At 28.2% G+C, this 13,558-nt stretch overlaps 1 protein-coding gene across 3 annotated transcripts in view; it reads left to right on the top strand.

The window, feature by feature from the left end:
* MS3_00006450 (uncharacterized protein) overlaps positions 1-12,259 on the top strand; it is a 54,623-nt gene extending 42,364 nt beyond the window's left edge. Inside the window, exons 6-9 of one of the 3 annotated variants that reach the window (XM_051214610.1) lie at positions 493-1,256; positions 2,063-2,493; positions 4,642-4,698; positions 9,546-10,250. In XM_051214610.1, coding sequence (XP_051073586.1) covers positions 493-1,256; positions 2,063-2,493; positions 4,642-4,698; positions 9,546-9,626 — 1,333 coding nt within the window. In that variant the 3' untranslated portion in view covers positions 9,627-10,250. Of the gene's footprint in view, positions 1-492; positions 1,257-2,062; positions 2,494-4,641; positions 4,699-9,545 lie in introns of all 3 variants that reach the window. The other 2 variants (XM_035730509.2, XM_051214611.1) reach the window with 2 other exon arrangements.
* The last annotated feature ends 1,299 nt before the right edge of the window (positions 12,260-13,558 follow it).

The following is a 13,558-nucleotide window of genomic DNA, read 5'->3' as shown; positions in this document are numbered from 1 at the left end:
GTTTTATGTGTACTTTGTTTGTAAACTTGAAAATAACGTATATGGAACATACTAGTAATTGTTCAAAGAAAGTAACCTATCAATAAAATATAGTTCAAATAACATTAATCATTACTTACGGCATCAGGACAACATTAAAGTCTTTCTTGGGAGTTTTCTAGCTCTTTTAAATCAGAAAAACGGTAAAGCAAGGAATAAATTCTGATAAATCTGGATTGTAGCTCACTGTCTATATGTTACTTATCCCATAGTATCTAAATCAACATAAATTCTAAACTTACTAGCAAGTGTCATTTTAATATATTATGTAATAAAGGATAAATCGATATATAATATAAATAATTATTCATGTAACACATCGTCGCTCATATTCTGTAAGAATCATTTGTAATTGGTATTTGTGAAAAATACTGGATTTTGACATTTTCGTGTAATTTTATTTTTGGTCTGTGCAATTCATCTAATTTTTTCTTCACTCCGATTTGTTGTCAGACACTCATCTCATAAAGATGAACCCATAAGTCGACTTCATACCCAACTTGGTGATGAATCTGAATATGTACTAAGTGACTTCGGTTCATTAGATAGAAACCAAAAGATATACACAATGACTGCATCAATAGATGAAAGACAGAACAAAAACACTCTAATTGGTATTAATCAAAATTTAGATGATTCTGATACGTATATACCACAAAAATCGGATTCATTCAAAGTCTGTGGATCAGTAGAATTATTAGATGGTAAAAAACAAAGCTATTTGTCCAACAAAAACATGTCAGATTCTTTAATAACTACAAAAATAAGTGAAAATAATATCAATACACAGGATCATAAAGATTCACTTGATGATCAAAATATTGATTTGTCACCAACAACAATTGGCAATGATGAACAGATTCATCATCAATCAGAACATTTAATACAGCATCGATCAGTTGAAAAAAGTATGGATGATTTATCGGATACTTTAGTAGATTTAAATAATTTAACTAGGCAAGATGATATGGATATTGAGATACAACCAAGAGATTCAACAAATAATTACCATAGAAAATGGAGTATTGCATCCGATTATCAATATTCGCCTAATCAACATATTAAGTCATTAAAAAAAGATGCTTTATCAACTGAAGATGAATCATTAAAACATAGATCTCAAGTACAAGTTGTTGTTGGGCGATCACCATCAACTGAAAAAAAACGAAGGACAGTTCATACCAGTCATTCACATAAAAAGTATTCATACAAGAAAAGTAAGTTTAAAAACGTTAAATGAAATTTTATTTGCTAAAAGCACTCCTTGAAACTCAACCAACATTTATGCTACTTTAAGAAGCTGGATAGAATTTAAGTAAAGGCTACCTCTATTGATTATTCCCGCGAAAGTTTGAGAAACCTGTGAAATTGGCCATATATATTATGAGTTATTATTGCGGAGTTTTTAGGCACTCTAAATGAAAGGAGAGGGTGTATTAGCGAGAACTGACTTTTATTAGTCCGGTTACAAACAGAAATTTCAGCAATATGCTTAAAAAAATTCAAGAGCCATTCTAGCTTATTATTTATAATTGGATTGAGAATCTAATGGACAATCACATTTTTTCTGTTTTGTAAATGTATCTGTAACATTTAATATTTACAGTAATTGATTATTCTACTATATTACTCAAAAAGTAGTATGATTGTTAGTAAAAAGTAATTAAAATGATTTAGTCTATAAATTGTGGATACAAAATAGTTCTCAAAGCAAACTTCATAATGTTCCTTTGAGTACAAATACTAGTAATATCCGAGTGAGTAGAAAACTGGAGATTTTATTAACTGTAAGTTACTTCCCAGATAATATTGGTCCATCCACTGTCATCGGTCAGACTGTTTGTTTTTGCTATTTTCTATAATTTAACAAGCGATAACACTTAAATCTAAACTGACTAACAATAGGAAAGTAAGGGAAAAGGCATGCTGTACACTGATGACATATATTAATTTTTATTTGGTTTAAAATTGTTCGAATTCTATCCTTTGACATAATCATGTATCGTAATTCTTTTTATCCCAGTTTTTGATCAGCCTGTATTGCCATCTGTATTCAGTACTAACAGCCTTCGATTTAATAGACATCGTCCAGCATCAGTCTCTGGTTATCTGGATGAATGCGCACTAAACAGGTCGTACGATTTATACCCTGTACCATCGTCAGCTAGACCAAGTACCAGTTTTGGACATTTACATAATTCTAAACGTTTAAAATCACTGGAAAGAGATTATTATACATCTTGTCAAAATTTAAGTACAAAACCTTACTCCACTGTAAAACTGAATCGTCAAGTAAATCGACAACCTCTCATTATTCACTCACATTCAGATCGTCGTTTAAGAGATATGCAACATGCGAATTATTTACGTCATGGTAATCGCATGGATAACGAATATGAACGAATTTACTTTCCCCAGTCATATTCATCACATCATTTAAAAATTCCAGAAAAGGTAATGTGAGATTAAGATTTAATTTATAAAAGCAATTACTTTGATCAGTTTAATCAATTAAATCAAAAAGTCACTGAAACAAATTATAGAAACGTCATGATAACTTTACATGCTTTTGCAAAAAGATTACTCGTGAGTGAATCAGTCGTTTCCTAGTCATTTCAGTATTAAGAATGGAAGATTTCTATGATGTAATTGCGGAATCCGTTAGAGTATAATTAGATTTATTAACTGAATCATAATGTTCTTCTTAGTTCAAATTTCTTTTCTTTTTATGGAAAATAGTAAAAATTGCATAAAAACCAAATACCCTTCATGAATGTTTACGTATAGAATTAAAAACGAAATTCTTTCAGAAAAAAACGCTCAGTTTTACTCAATCATTGTAAAGTAACGTTAGTTAGGTCATATTTATAAAGTGTAATGAAGTAGCTGTAATAATACTTACTTTAAAAAATAAACGTTAGACGATATTATAAGTAAACATTTAATTGATAAACAGATATTCAGTTTTGAAATTTATTCTTTAGATCAGTGGTAATTTATATTCAAATCAATAAGTTATGTAATGGTGTAACTAGATTTGAGTTTGATTTTTGACGACTGTACAATATAATTTTATTGAACATTGAAAAGTTGTTTGATTCAACACTTGATTGAATATTGTTTTGATCTATCCTTTCAGTTTATAGGATATGAATATTTAAAATGCCATTTTAAACGTTGTATCTAGTTATTAGAGATTTTGTTGTGTATAAGTGTATCATCCATGAAACTGAGCTATTTGTTAAGTTTTTTTTCATGAGATTTATTCTTAAAAGATTAGGTATCATATATCTTTGCAAATAAAATGAATGACTTCAAAACTTTGATAAAAATTTGTAAGAATCCTCTTTCAACAATCAGAATGTTAAATAAACGCAAGATATCAAACAAGAAATGATATTTATAAGAATACCAATCTGTTTATTAGATAATTCACTTTTTAAAAAATGATTAAAATTATCGAAGATAATTCCTCTATTTTCAGCAAAATCACTGGTGGAAGGTCTCAAAAGGTAGTCACCTCTTGACAAATACAGTCCAAAACTCGCTTATATTTCCACATTGTAACGTAATGTTACCTAACAACAAGTGAAATAGTAAAAGAAAGAATAAGTCACATCAAGCTTATATAACACCTTTTTGACGTTATTCGATGGGATGGGCAGTTTTGTGAAGACACATTGTTGCAAGCTAAATAGTCCAGAATATGAGTATTAAGGATGTTATGAAAGATTTTTTGTCAAGCAAGCTTCATTCATGTATAAATTACCACTATAGTTTACGATAGTTTATTGGGATACCTTTTAATACAATATATACTATTAAAATTGTCAACTCTTCTTACATTTCCCCTAAAATAGTTTATCATGACCTGATCTCTTCACTTAGTTCACTATTTTCAATTAACCATAAAAAAGTATAGAAAAAAATATCATTTTGAGCATTTATACTATTAGTTATATAATAAGTAGTTATTTTCATGAATTTCTCGCAAAATGCATACAGAAAAGTGATTGTATCTGTATACAATGATCATATGTATCATATACTTTTCTAAGTATTTTTCCTTAATTGATTCACCTTACCTTATTTCAAGACAAATGTAATTTTTGTTCGCGGTAAAAGTGATATGGTTTCTTATTCAAATTATATATATATATGCATTAATATCATAGTTTAAAATAAATTATGAAAGGTCTTCTTATGAATGATATCGATTAGTAATAGCATAATATCATTATTGAACATTGAAAACGAAATTATTAAATAATTTATTAATCAAAATGTAATCCAATGAAATCAACGATGATGTAATTTATATGTAAATCAAAAAGCCCACATTTCAGTTTCTTTTACCACTGTTAAGTATTTGTTGTTTAATTTTTTTTCTTTGAAAAAAAGTAATTTATCTTTAATATTATTCTATTATTATTTATCATGAAAAATGGGAATGTTAACATTCACGATGGTGGTGATGATGATGATGATGTTAATGCTTATAATTAATGATAAAATCATAATTTTTCCATAAACTGAATGAACAATTACACTATAAAATTGAATTTTAACAATTGATTGGTGATATTAATATGAACATGAAAGGATGAATTGGTTTCAAGCCGATCATGCAAGGAATTGAATATTTCTTATAAAAAAAAGGTAAAATGTAGTAAAATGCCAAAGCTGAAGCTATTATAACTACATTTATTAACAGTATTAGTAGTTGTATTAACAGTAGTAATAGTATTAGTATTAGTAGTAGTTGTAATTGTTGTTGGTGTTATTGTGCTAATAGTTTTCCAACATACAATAAATGATTTTTAGTCTTGTTCTGTTAATTTCAACTTAGTGAAAACATATTATGATCAATATTCAAGCTATCATGTTTTATATTTTCCTTTATGAAATCTATACAGTAGAAATTTTTTTAATGTAAACCAGAAGCTTCCTTCAAAAGAATTCCATGTATAACAGTCTTGTATTGTCACTAAAAGCCGGAAATCAGTGGTAAATTAATGCACATGAGTTGTATTCGATAAAATGTTTTTGAAAGGGAATCAAAACTAGAGTTTGTTTTTAATTTGATCATTAAAACATGATATAAAAATTTAAAAAAAGCATTTTCGTATAATTCATTTTTCACAATAATCCGTTTTTCTAGCTTAATAGATAGGTTTTCGAACATTCAAAGTGGTAATTGTGAATCTAAAAACGGCGGTCCAGTATAGATTCAATCCAGTTTTAAAGTATATTTTTTACGTTGTGCACCATTTGATTATTGTTTCATCTTAGTTTTAAACTCCTCAAAAGTTTGCAATTATGACTTCTTGTGAGATGAAACAGAATTATCAAGACTATTTATTTTTAAGAGTTACTTCTAGTTGCTATTGAAGGTTTTCCTTTAGTATTAAAATCTGTGAGTGCTTGTATATACATATATATATTCATACTCTATAATTCAAAATGTGAAATAAGGTATGACTCATTTTTCTAATCATTTTATAAAGATGATTATGTGAAATGATATGGAAAAATGAGATTAGTATAGTCGAGAAATTTCGGACGACTATCAAATCTTATTGAATATTGATGGTGATCGATGATCTTGGTCTTTTTTTCGTGACTCATTGGTTACAGATGACATTTCGTGGATAAGAATTCATTGTGTTTTATTTGACGTATATATGTTTACTTGATTCTCCACGGTCTTATGAAAGGTCACTTTGAACGTGTCACAGTTGTTGTTCTATTCACTTTAAGAATCCTTGACTAGTTCAGTTCAGTTGCGTAAGGTATGAGGCAGTCATCTGAGTAAGACGATGCTGGACGATTGTGCTAGTTCATAGATCACCTGACATTAGATATTAACACCGTTGAGTTCCGTTTCAGTGGCCTAGACGTTAAGCATCCGCTCTCAAGACCGAACTTGCGAGGTTCAACCCCCACCTGCAATTCCGTAGATACAACTTGCTGAGGAGTCTCACGCTAGAAGGAAATGGTCGTACAGTGTTTCTAAGTTTTCAGTAATGGTCTGTCTTCGATCGTTTCAAAATTTTAATGCTATTCTCCCTGACTTTATACAGTTTTCTAACCAATGTCTGTTTGCAATAAAACTCAACTTCAAATTAAAAAGTATTTTAATTTAATTACGTCTCGTGGGCTATGAACTTGGTACTGTATTGTAATGAAATAAATAGAAAAACGGATAAACATAATAGGAATATTACACCTTATTTACAGTCGATAACTTTTGATTTTACTACAAATGCTTCTTACTTGTCGTCACATAATCTGGATGTGACATTAGACAACCTCGTTGATTTATTTATGTAATAGTTAAATAATCTTTTTGTATATTTTACTTCAGTGACTTATTAAAAATTTGTCGTGTTATTTAATTTGCACGTCGTAACGTTCATACTGATTGACATATTAAATCGAAGTAATGACAGTTTAACTGAACATTACAATTTCTACTTGTTTTATAGAGATACAGATAACTATTGAAAACATGTTAAGTTGTGCATCTTCAGACTTTTAAACATAATCTGAAGAAACGTTCATAATTATTTGTATGGACTTAGTAAAACTACGGTTATTTTTTATTGGGTTGAACGTAAACCTTCTATGTATTGGATTATTAAAGTAATGTCTCATCCAAGTATCAAGAAGAAATAAAGCACAGAACCACGTCAGCTATCCTAAGCTCGGTATAAAGATTATGTGACATGCAGAATAGTGTTGCAGTATGAACTGACGATTAATGTTTTTATCTAGTATCCACCATTTTTAATTTTTGTTCATTGATTAATGCACACTGATCTTTTTATATGAATTTCATTCGAATAAATGTCAAAATGCTAGTCTCTTTACATCACATTCGCTACTTGGCTACATCGTTATTCTGAATTTTAGATGTAGTCTCACTTACAATCATCATACTTGTATCTAAATAGCTTCTAGTATATTTTATGAAGTCTCGATTTCGTTTTCTACACACTTAATCAATTATCTGTAACAAGTCAACTTATTAGATGCATGTTTATTCATATTTCGATTTATATATGTACTATGTCACATCAATACTTCGAGATTAGAGTATGTTCGAAAAACTGTTAACACTTCTAATTTTTGATTTATATAGTTCAAAGATCAAAAATCTTGGATTTTTGGAGTATGACAGTTTAAAGTACTTCATTATCTCTTTCACTAAATCATTAACTCTATATTTTGTGTGCATAACGATTGTGTATTTCTTCTTAGCTATCATTATCATAGAGTTCGTAGTGTTTTATTCAACATATATTATCGTGTCTAAGTACTGCATCTAATTATTTACTATCGATTTCATAGAAACTTAATTACATAAATGTTTGTGCTTCATTGATTCCTGTATTATTGATTATACCTCCTATCTAATAGTTATGATCAAGCATAAGTTCAAATTATTTAAGTCGAATCAATCTTAAGGTTTCTAAGATAAGGAATTTTATTAAGAATTCAAATATATTTCCACTTTTCAAATTTAAAACTAAACAGTTTAACATCAATAAATTCAATTTAAATAGTTGAAATCATGAGTCAATTGAAACTAGACCACCATGGGAAACCTGGAACGACTAGACGGCCGTTTCGTCCTAGTATGGGACATCTCAGCACTGCGCATCCACGATTTTGCCCCCCTCCATCGCGAGATTCGAACCCAAGACCTATCAGTCTTGCGCGCGAACGCTTAACCACTAGACCACTGAGCTGGCATCCAACGGTGACTCATGATTTCAACTATTAAAAATTACTAAAATCTCCACAAAACTCATTCTGAAAATACAATTTAGTTTAAAAACATTCTTTATTTAATGAATAATAATTTGTATGAAATATCATAGTTGAATATTCCAGAGTCACCTGTTTGTAAAAACAAAAAATAAGTATAACGTATTTTGTAATCTGTTACTAATGCTGATGAATCTCAATTGAAAATTTTCTATACATCACCAATGATAAATAACAAACATAAATGGTTTGATAAAGCTTTAATTAATGATTGAAATCATATTAAAGTATCATACTTGAATTGATACTCATGATAAAAGTCATTTTATTGAATGACTCTCATTAACCTTTAAAATTAAGATTTTATAGTTAAGAGTAACAAAATTTATAAAATGTTTGATATAGTTGATGAAACAATATGAAATTATGTTACATTGGTTTAAAAACTATGTTAGTAGGTTTTTTTGTTTCAAGTATTTATTCGATGAAAAAGAAACTAAGATTTCACATGTTTATAAAGAAATGATTTTTTTGACAGAAAAAAAGAGGCAAAACTTTGGATTATTATTAAGCAATCGTTTGAATTAAGTTTAATTCAGAACTCCTCTGAATGTAGTGACTTCGTTCTACATCAGGTAATTTTTACAACATAAAGTCACTTTCAACGAAGCGGTTCTCAAAAATGAATGCTAAGCTGGCCTTAATTTTAGAATCTTGCTATATTGATTTTTATTACCTCAGCATTATGGCATACTATCACTGATTCTTGTAATCAAACAGACTGACATAGAATATAAACAAGTTCTTTAACACATTCAATATCAAAAGAATGAATCACTGATAAATTTAAGAAACTATCAAAAATACCTCTGCGGTTTAAAAGACGTCATCAGAATAATATATCAGAAAGTTATTTTTCCGATAATAGTTAAAATGCAAATGAGTTCTAGTCTAGCCAATGATAAAGTTGGACTACTTACTATCAAATCAAAGTATGTAAACAATAAAAAAGACCACTGATCAGATTATTTCTATGAACTTTTTTATGCCATATAATTGTAATTTATGTAGAATATAAAAAGACATTCAATAAAACAAATTTTTAATCAGGTTCCCAAATTCAGTCAACAAACTAAATTCTGCGGCTACGGAAAATTACCATAGGTAAGAAGCATGCGTATGTATTACTTTTGTTTTTTTTCAGCATTTAGCCGTGCACACTTTTATCTTTAACTACTGAGTGTCTAATAGTAGTATTCACTCAAAGAAACTATGTTTCCATCCACTATAGTTTATATAAATAATTATGTTTATACCAATTTATGTATTTAATGTGAAAACTTTCAACATTTCTTTGTTGGTGATTAACAAGTTTCGTCGAAAAAAAATTATAATAATTTTAAATTTTTCGGTACTCGGTGCATTCAGTATTAATAACTAGTTTCAGATCTCACAGTGAAGTTAATAATATATTAGGTCAATACTCTGAATATTATCAGTATTCATTCACAATCTACCTGGGTATTTTAGCCGACGATAAACAGACACATTTTTGTTTACATTTTGGTTATTTAAATATATTTGACTGTTAATAATCATATGTTTATTAGCAACTGATAAAATGTATAAATTTCATGTTTTCTTTTTTTCTTTGTTTTATTAATCGTCATGTTAATATTCTGTTCGTCTATTCTTTTTTTGTCATTTTTCTTTCAACAACAAAAACATTCTAGACATGTTTGGAAAGTAGCTTAGATCATATCAATCTTGAAGTGGATCGTTTACGAGATTGTATTAAATTATTAAATCCATAAACAAAGTATTGTGATAGTTTAAAATAAAAATTTTTTTTTAAAAAAGAACATAAATAATCAATTTTCTTTTTATATTACAATGCATAAATATATGCGAATATTTTAGCTTACATAATTGAACAGAGTAAATGTTGTCAAAGAAATATAAACGTATTTTAAATATGAATTGATCAAATTAACAAGCGGGAATTTCAAATTATGGATTCAATAAATTTCTACATATAAACATTTTTGTTTCCAAGAAAATATACTACTGACTAAAAATATTCAAATACACATATCATTTTTTTAGAAAAAATACAAAATAAGTATTTCCATAATTTTGTAATCGGCAACTTAATTGATAAATGTAATTTTTTTCTAAAGTCATTATTTCTTTTTATTAATTGAATATTAGTTATTGAGCATCATTATTGTTGTTCTATTTTGTCTGTTTCGATTTTTGTTTTCTCATTTGAAATAAACGATGATGAATAGAATTGATTTTTCAAGTGTATTTTTGCTTCTCATTTTATTGTCATTAAACAATTTGAGTACTTATGTATTAATGTTCATAATGTCTAATACTTAACGAATGTGTTGTGAGTGTTTTGGCCACTAAGTAAACATGTTTCTTAGTTACCTATTTGCTGGATTTCTTTGAAAGTATACAGAATTCTCTTTCTTGTTGATGACTTTATTCATAATGGTTCCGAGATTAATTTTTGTCAGTGGTATAATAATAACTGAAGAACCAATGAAAAATCGGAGATTGATTCAGTACCCATTCGTTATAAACACTTTCAAGGATTTAAATCTACAACTTTCAAACTTCATATTGACTACACAACTTATAGACCGCTGAATAAAAAGGTGAACATTTCTCATTTTTAGTTTAAAAACCATTCATATTAAAGAATTGTTGTCGAAACGTGTTTAATTCAAGGATTCAGCACAGAACAAATACTTATATATCGAATATGAGTATCTATTTCGAATACATTTTATTTGAAACAGTAAATACACCAACTCATCCAGGTTGACATAATATTAGAATCATATTTCAGTTTGTTACTTATCGTTAAATTTTGTCTGATTAGTAAGAATTAGTAAACGTTGATATGATAATTTGATTTTGTAGTCAAGTGTTTACCTGGAATCTGTACTTTTGTGAGAAAGACAAATGTGATATTCTCCGAAATAAAACAAATAAGAAAATCAGTCATAATCTACATTTCAGTATCATTGTCAAGAACATAAAATTTAATAATGTTTACCATGAATACTTATATTTATTATGTGATCATATTTTATGTTTGCTGAACAATATTCGGTTTTGATTAGACAGATAGATGTATTTGACAATGAAAGCCAAAATTACGGTAAAAGAAGGTAAGCTAGAATCTATTGCTTACTAGTTAATAGTTAAAATAGTTTTGAACATTTTATCTAACTACTACATGTTAAAGTTTGACTAATAAAGCTCAATAAAGTTTAAACTGACAACCGGTGTCTGCATTTATTCTATCGCTAATTTAACATAGCACAAATAAATAAATTAATCACAAGATTTGAAAAATAACTTGTGACAGTTACTTTATGTTCGTACCCTTCAATTAAACCTGTGGTTCACTGATGTTACATATGTCATGTAGAAACAAGGAAAATGTACCTATAGTGTTTAATGCTTGTATAATATTTAATTTGAATTTACTTGTTCCAGAATCATCTTATAAATTAAAAGTTGATTCACTTGCATAATGGATAAAGAACATTTTATTTGACTAGCTATTATACTGCAACATTCAATTCATCTGTTTTCACAGGTCAAGTATCACTTGGGTAAATATTAAATGGTCTGTGATTTACTTCAAGCTAAATTTTCGATATATTGTTCAAGTCAATTCTTCAAACCCATGCATAGTGATTGTTATTGATGTTACAACCAATACTAATAAGAGATCTACGCACAAAGTTATGTATACTATTTAAAGGTTTTTGCTCCTTAATTTTTTAAATACTTCAGAAGAGGTCATGTCGATTATAAGCTATCAACAAAATGCTTATTCACAATGCAAAATAAATGTTTTTTTCACAAACCAACACTTTCAAGAGTAATTAAGTTTTCGGAAGCAACAAAGCCTTAATCGACACTAAATATGTTATAAATATTGTCAACATTTAGTTCTAACAGTCAATATACAATTTGAGATGTCAGAAAGTAAGGGACTGGGACACGCAAACATTACCACCAAACTAACAAGGTTAAAGGTAGTTGATCTTAGATACTTGGGCGAAATTCCATATCCGACTATGGATAAATTTAAAAATGTGTAATTAAGTAAGAACTAGATGAAACCTAATAATATCTATTAACTGAGATTTCCAATTAATGAACGAAAAATTAAAAAATGCTAATGAAATCGAATATGAGAAAGTGATTTGATTTTCATGGGAAAAACAATAATAAGCAAATCGAAATAAGATGTATATAAAATCTCAACATCATCTCTGACCTCTTCAATACTAAATAAATGTGATTAAAATGTTGAAATTAAATAAATATAGTTATGAGTATTTATCATTACGTTTGAAAAATATTCTTCAATCCTGAATCTAACTCCTATCACCCCAAGTTAACCCCTTAATTTATCCTTTATTTGATCTATTATGTTAAATAACTTACTAATCATTATAATCATATGTAAATATCATACTTCTCTATGATAAACTGTTCTTTCAGTGAACGCCATCTGACGATTGTCTTAACTTGTTCAGGGTCATCTGCATAGTTTTCTGCCACCTAGTAATCTTATGCTGCAACACCTTTTGGTTAGACGTTAATCTAGTAAAAATGAAGAAGAATGATTGTGAATCAAACAAGACTATCCAACTGTATCAAGAGCTCTGCCCAGTAATTAAATATCTTTTCAAATTATTACAATTCATCAATGTCGATCAACCAAATTCTAATAAATTCCTTGAAAAGATGAATTTTTGAGAAAATATAATGATTTAAATAAAACGAGAATAGAATAGAAATGAAATGATAGGATTTATTTTTAAATCAGTAATTCTTATCATACGAATAGTATGGCAACGTATGGCAACAATAAATATTCATCCATTTAAGTCACAATATATATCACTGCAATATGCATGTTAGAATTAATGAAATCATATTTACAACCAAAGACTTTGTAGATTAAAATCTTGAATGTGATTACCATTTATGGACAACTTTTAAACAGGGTTCAAGTGACCTGGACAATATTCATTTAATTACTATGGTCAAAAGGGGTTTCTCAATTAGTATGGATAATTAAGTTTAAGATTAGCAGTTAGTAGTTGGGGTTAAGAATTACAATTTGGATTTTCGTCGTAAAATGACATCATTTACTATGCCGACATACTATTTAGCCATATGGATAAGTGAATTTCTTGTCGAAATTCTAGATTTACTACTTTTATTATCGTTGGTTCATTTATACTGTCGCCAAATCCTAATGTTCATATTTTGTGTATAAGTAGGTTATTCTCTTTCATGAAAACTATTCATATGGTTAGTAATCTAGCTACTGATTAGAAATCACTCCGGAGCCTGAGCCGATAATGTATTCTTACAAACATCCATCACTCGACCACATTTTGCGTTCATCCATAAATTAGCATTCTATCCATTTATTTTAACAATCAAATATTTCGTCAAGTCAAACCACAGAGAACTTCCTCAGTAACGTAAACTTCATTTATTTACCAAGATCTCTGAATAATAAAGTACGGCTAATATAAATGACTTTTTAGTGTAGGAAACATTTTCCTCTTAATTCTCTTTATTTTTATTCAATGAAAATCATTGGTTATTTTGATTTATGAAGTCTTATTTATTTAGAAATAATATAGATCATAGTGCTTATTCATAACTCATGAAATAAACTTGTATTCATAGACTA

This window comes from Schistosoma haematobium, chromosome 1 (assembly GCF_000699445.3).
Source record: "Schistosoma haematobium chromosome 1, whole genome shotgun sequence".
Lineage (NCBI taxonomy): Eukaryota > Metazoa > Platyhelminthes > Trematoda > Strigeidida > Schistosomatidae > Schistosoma > Schistosoma haematobium.
Note: the sequence above shows the minus strand (reverse complement) of the source record. Positions and strands in the feature narration are given on the sequence as shown.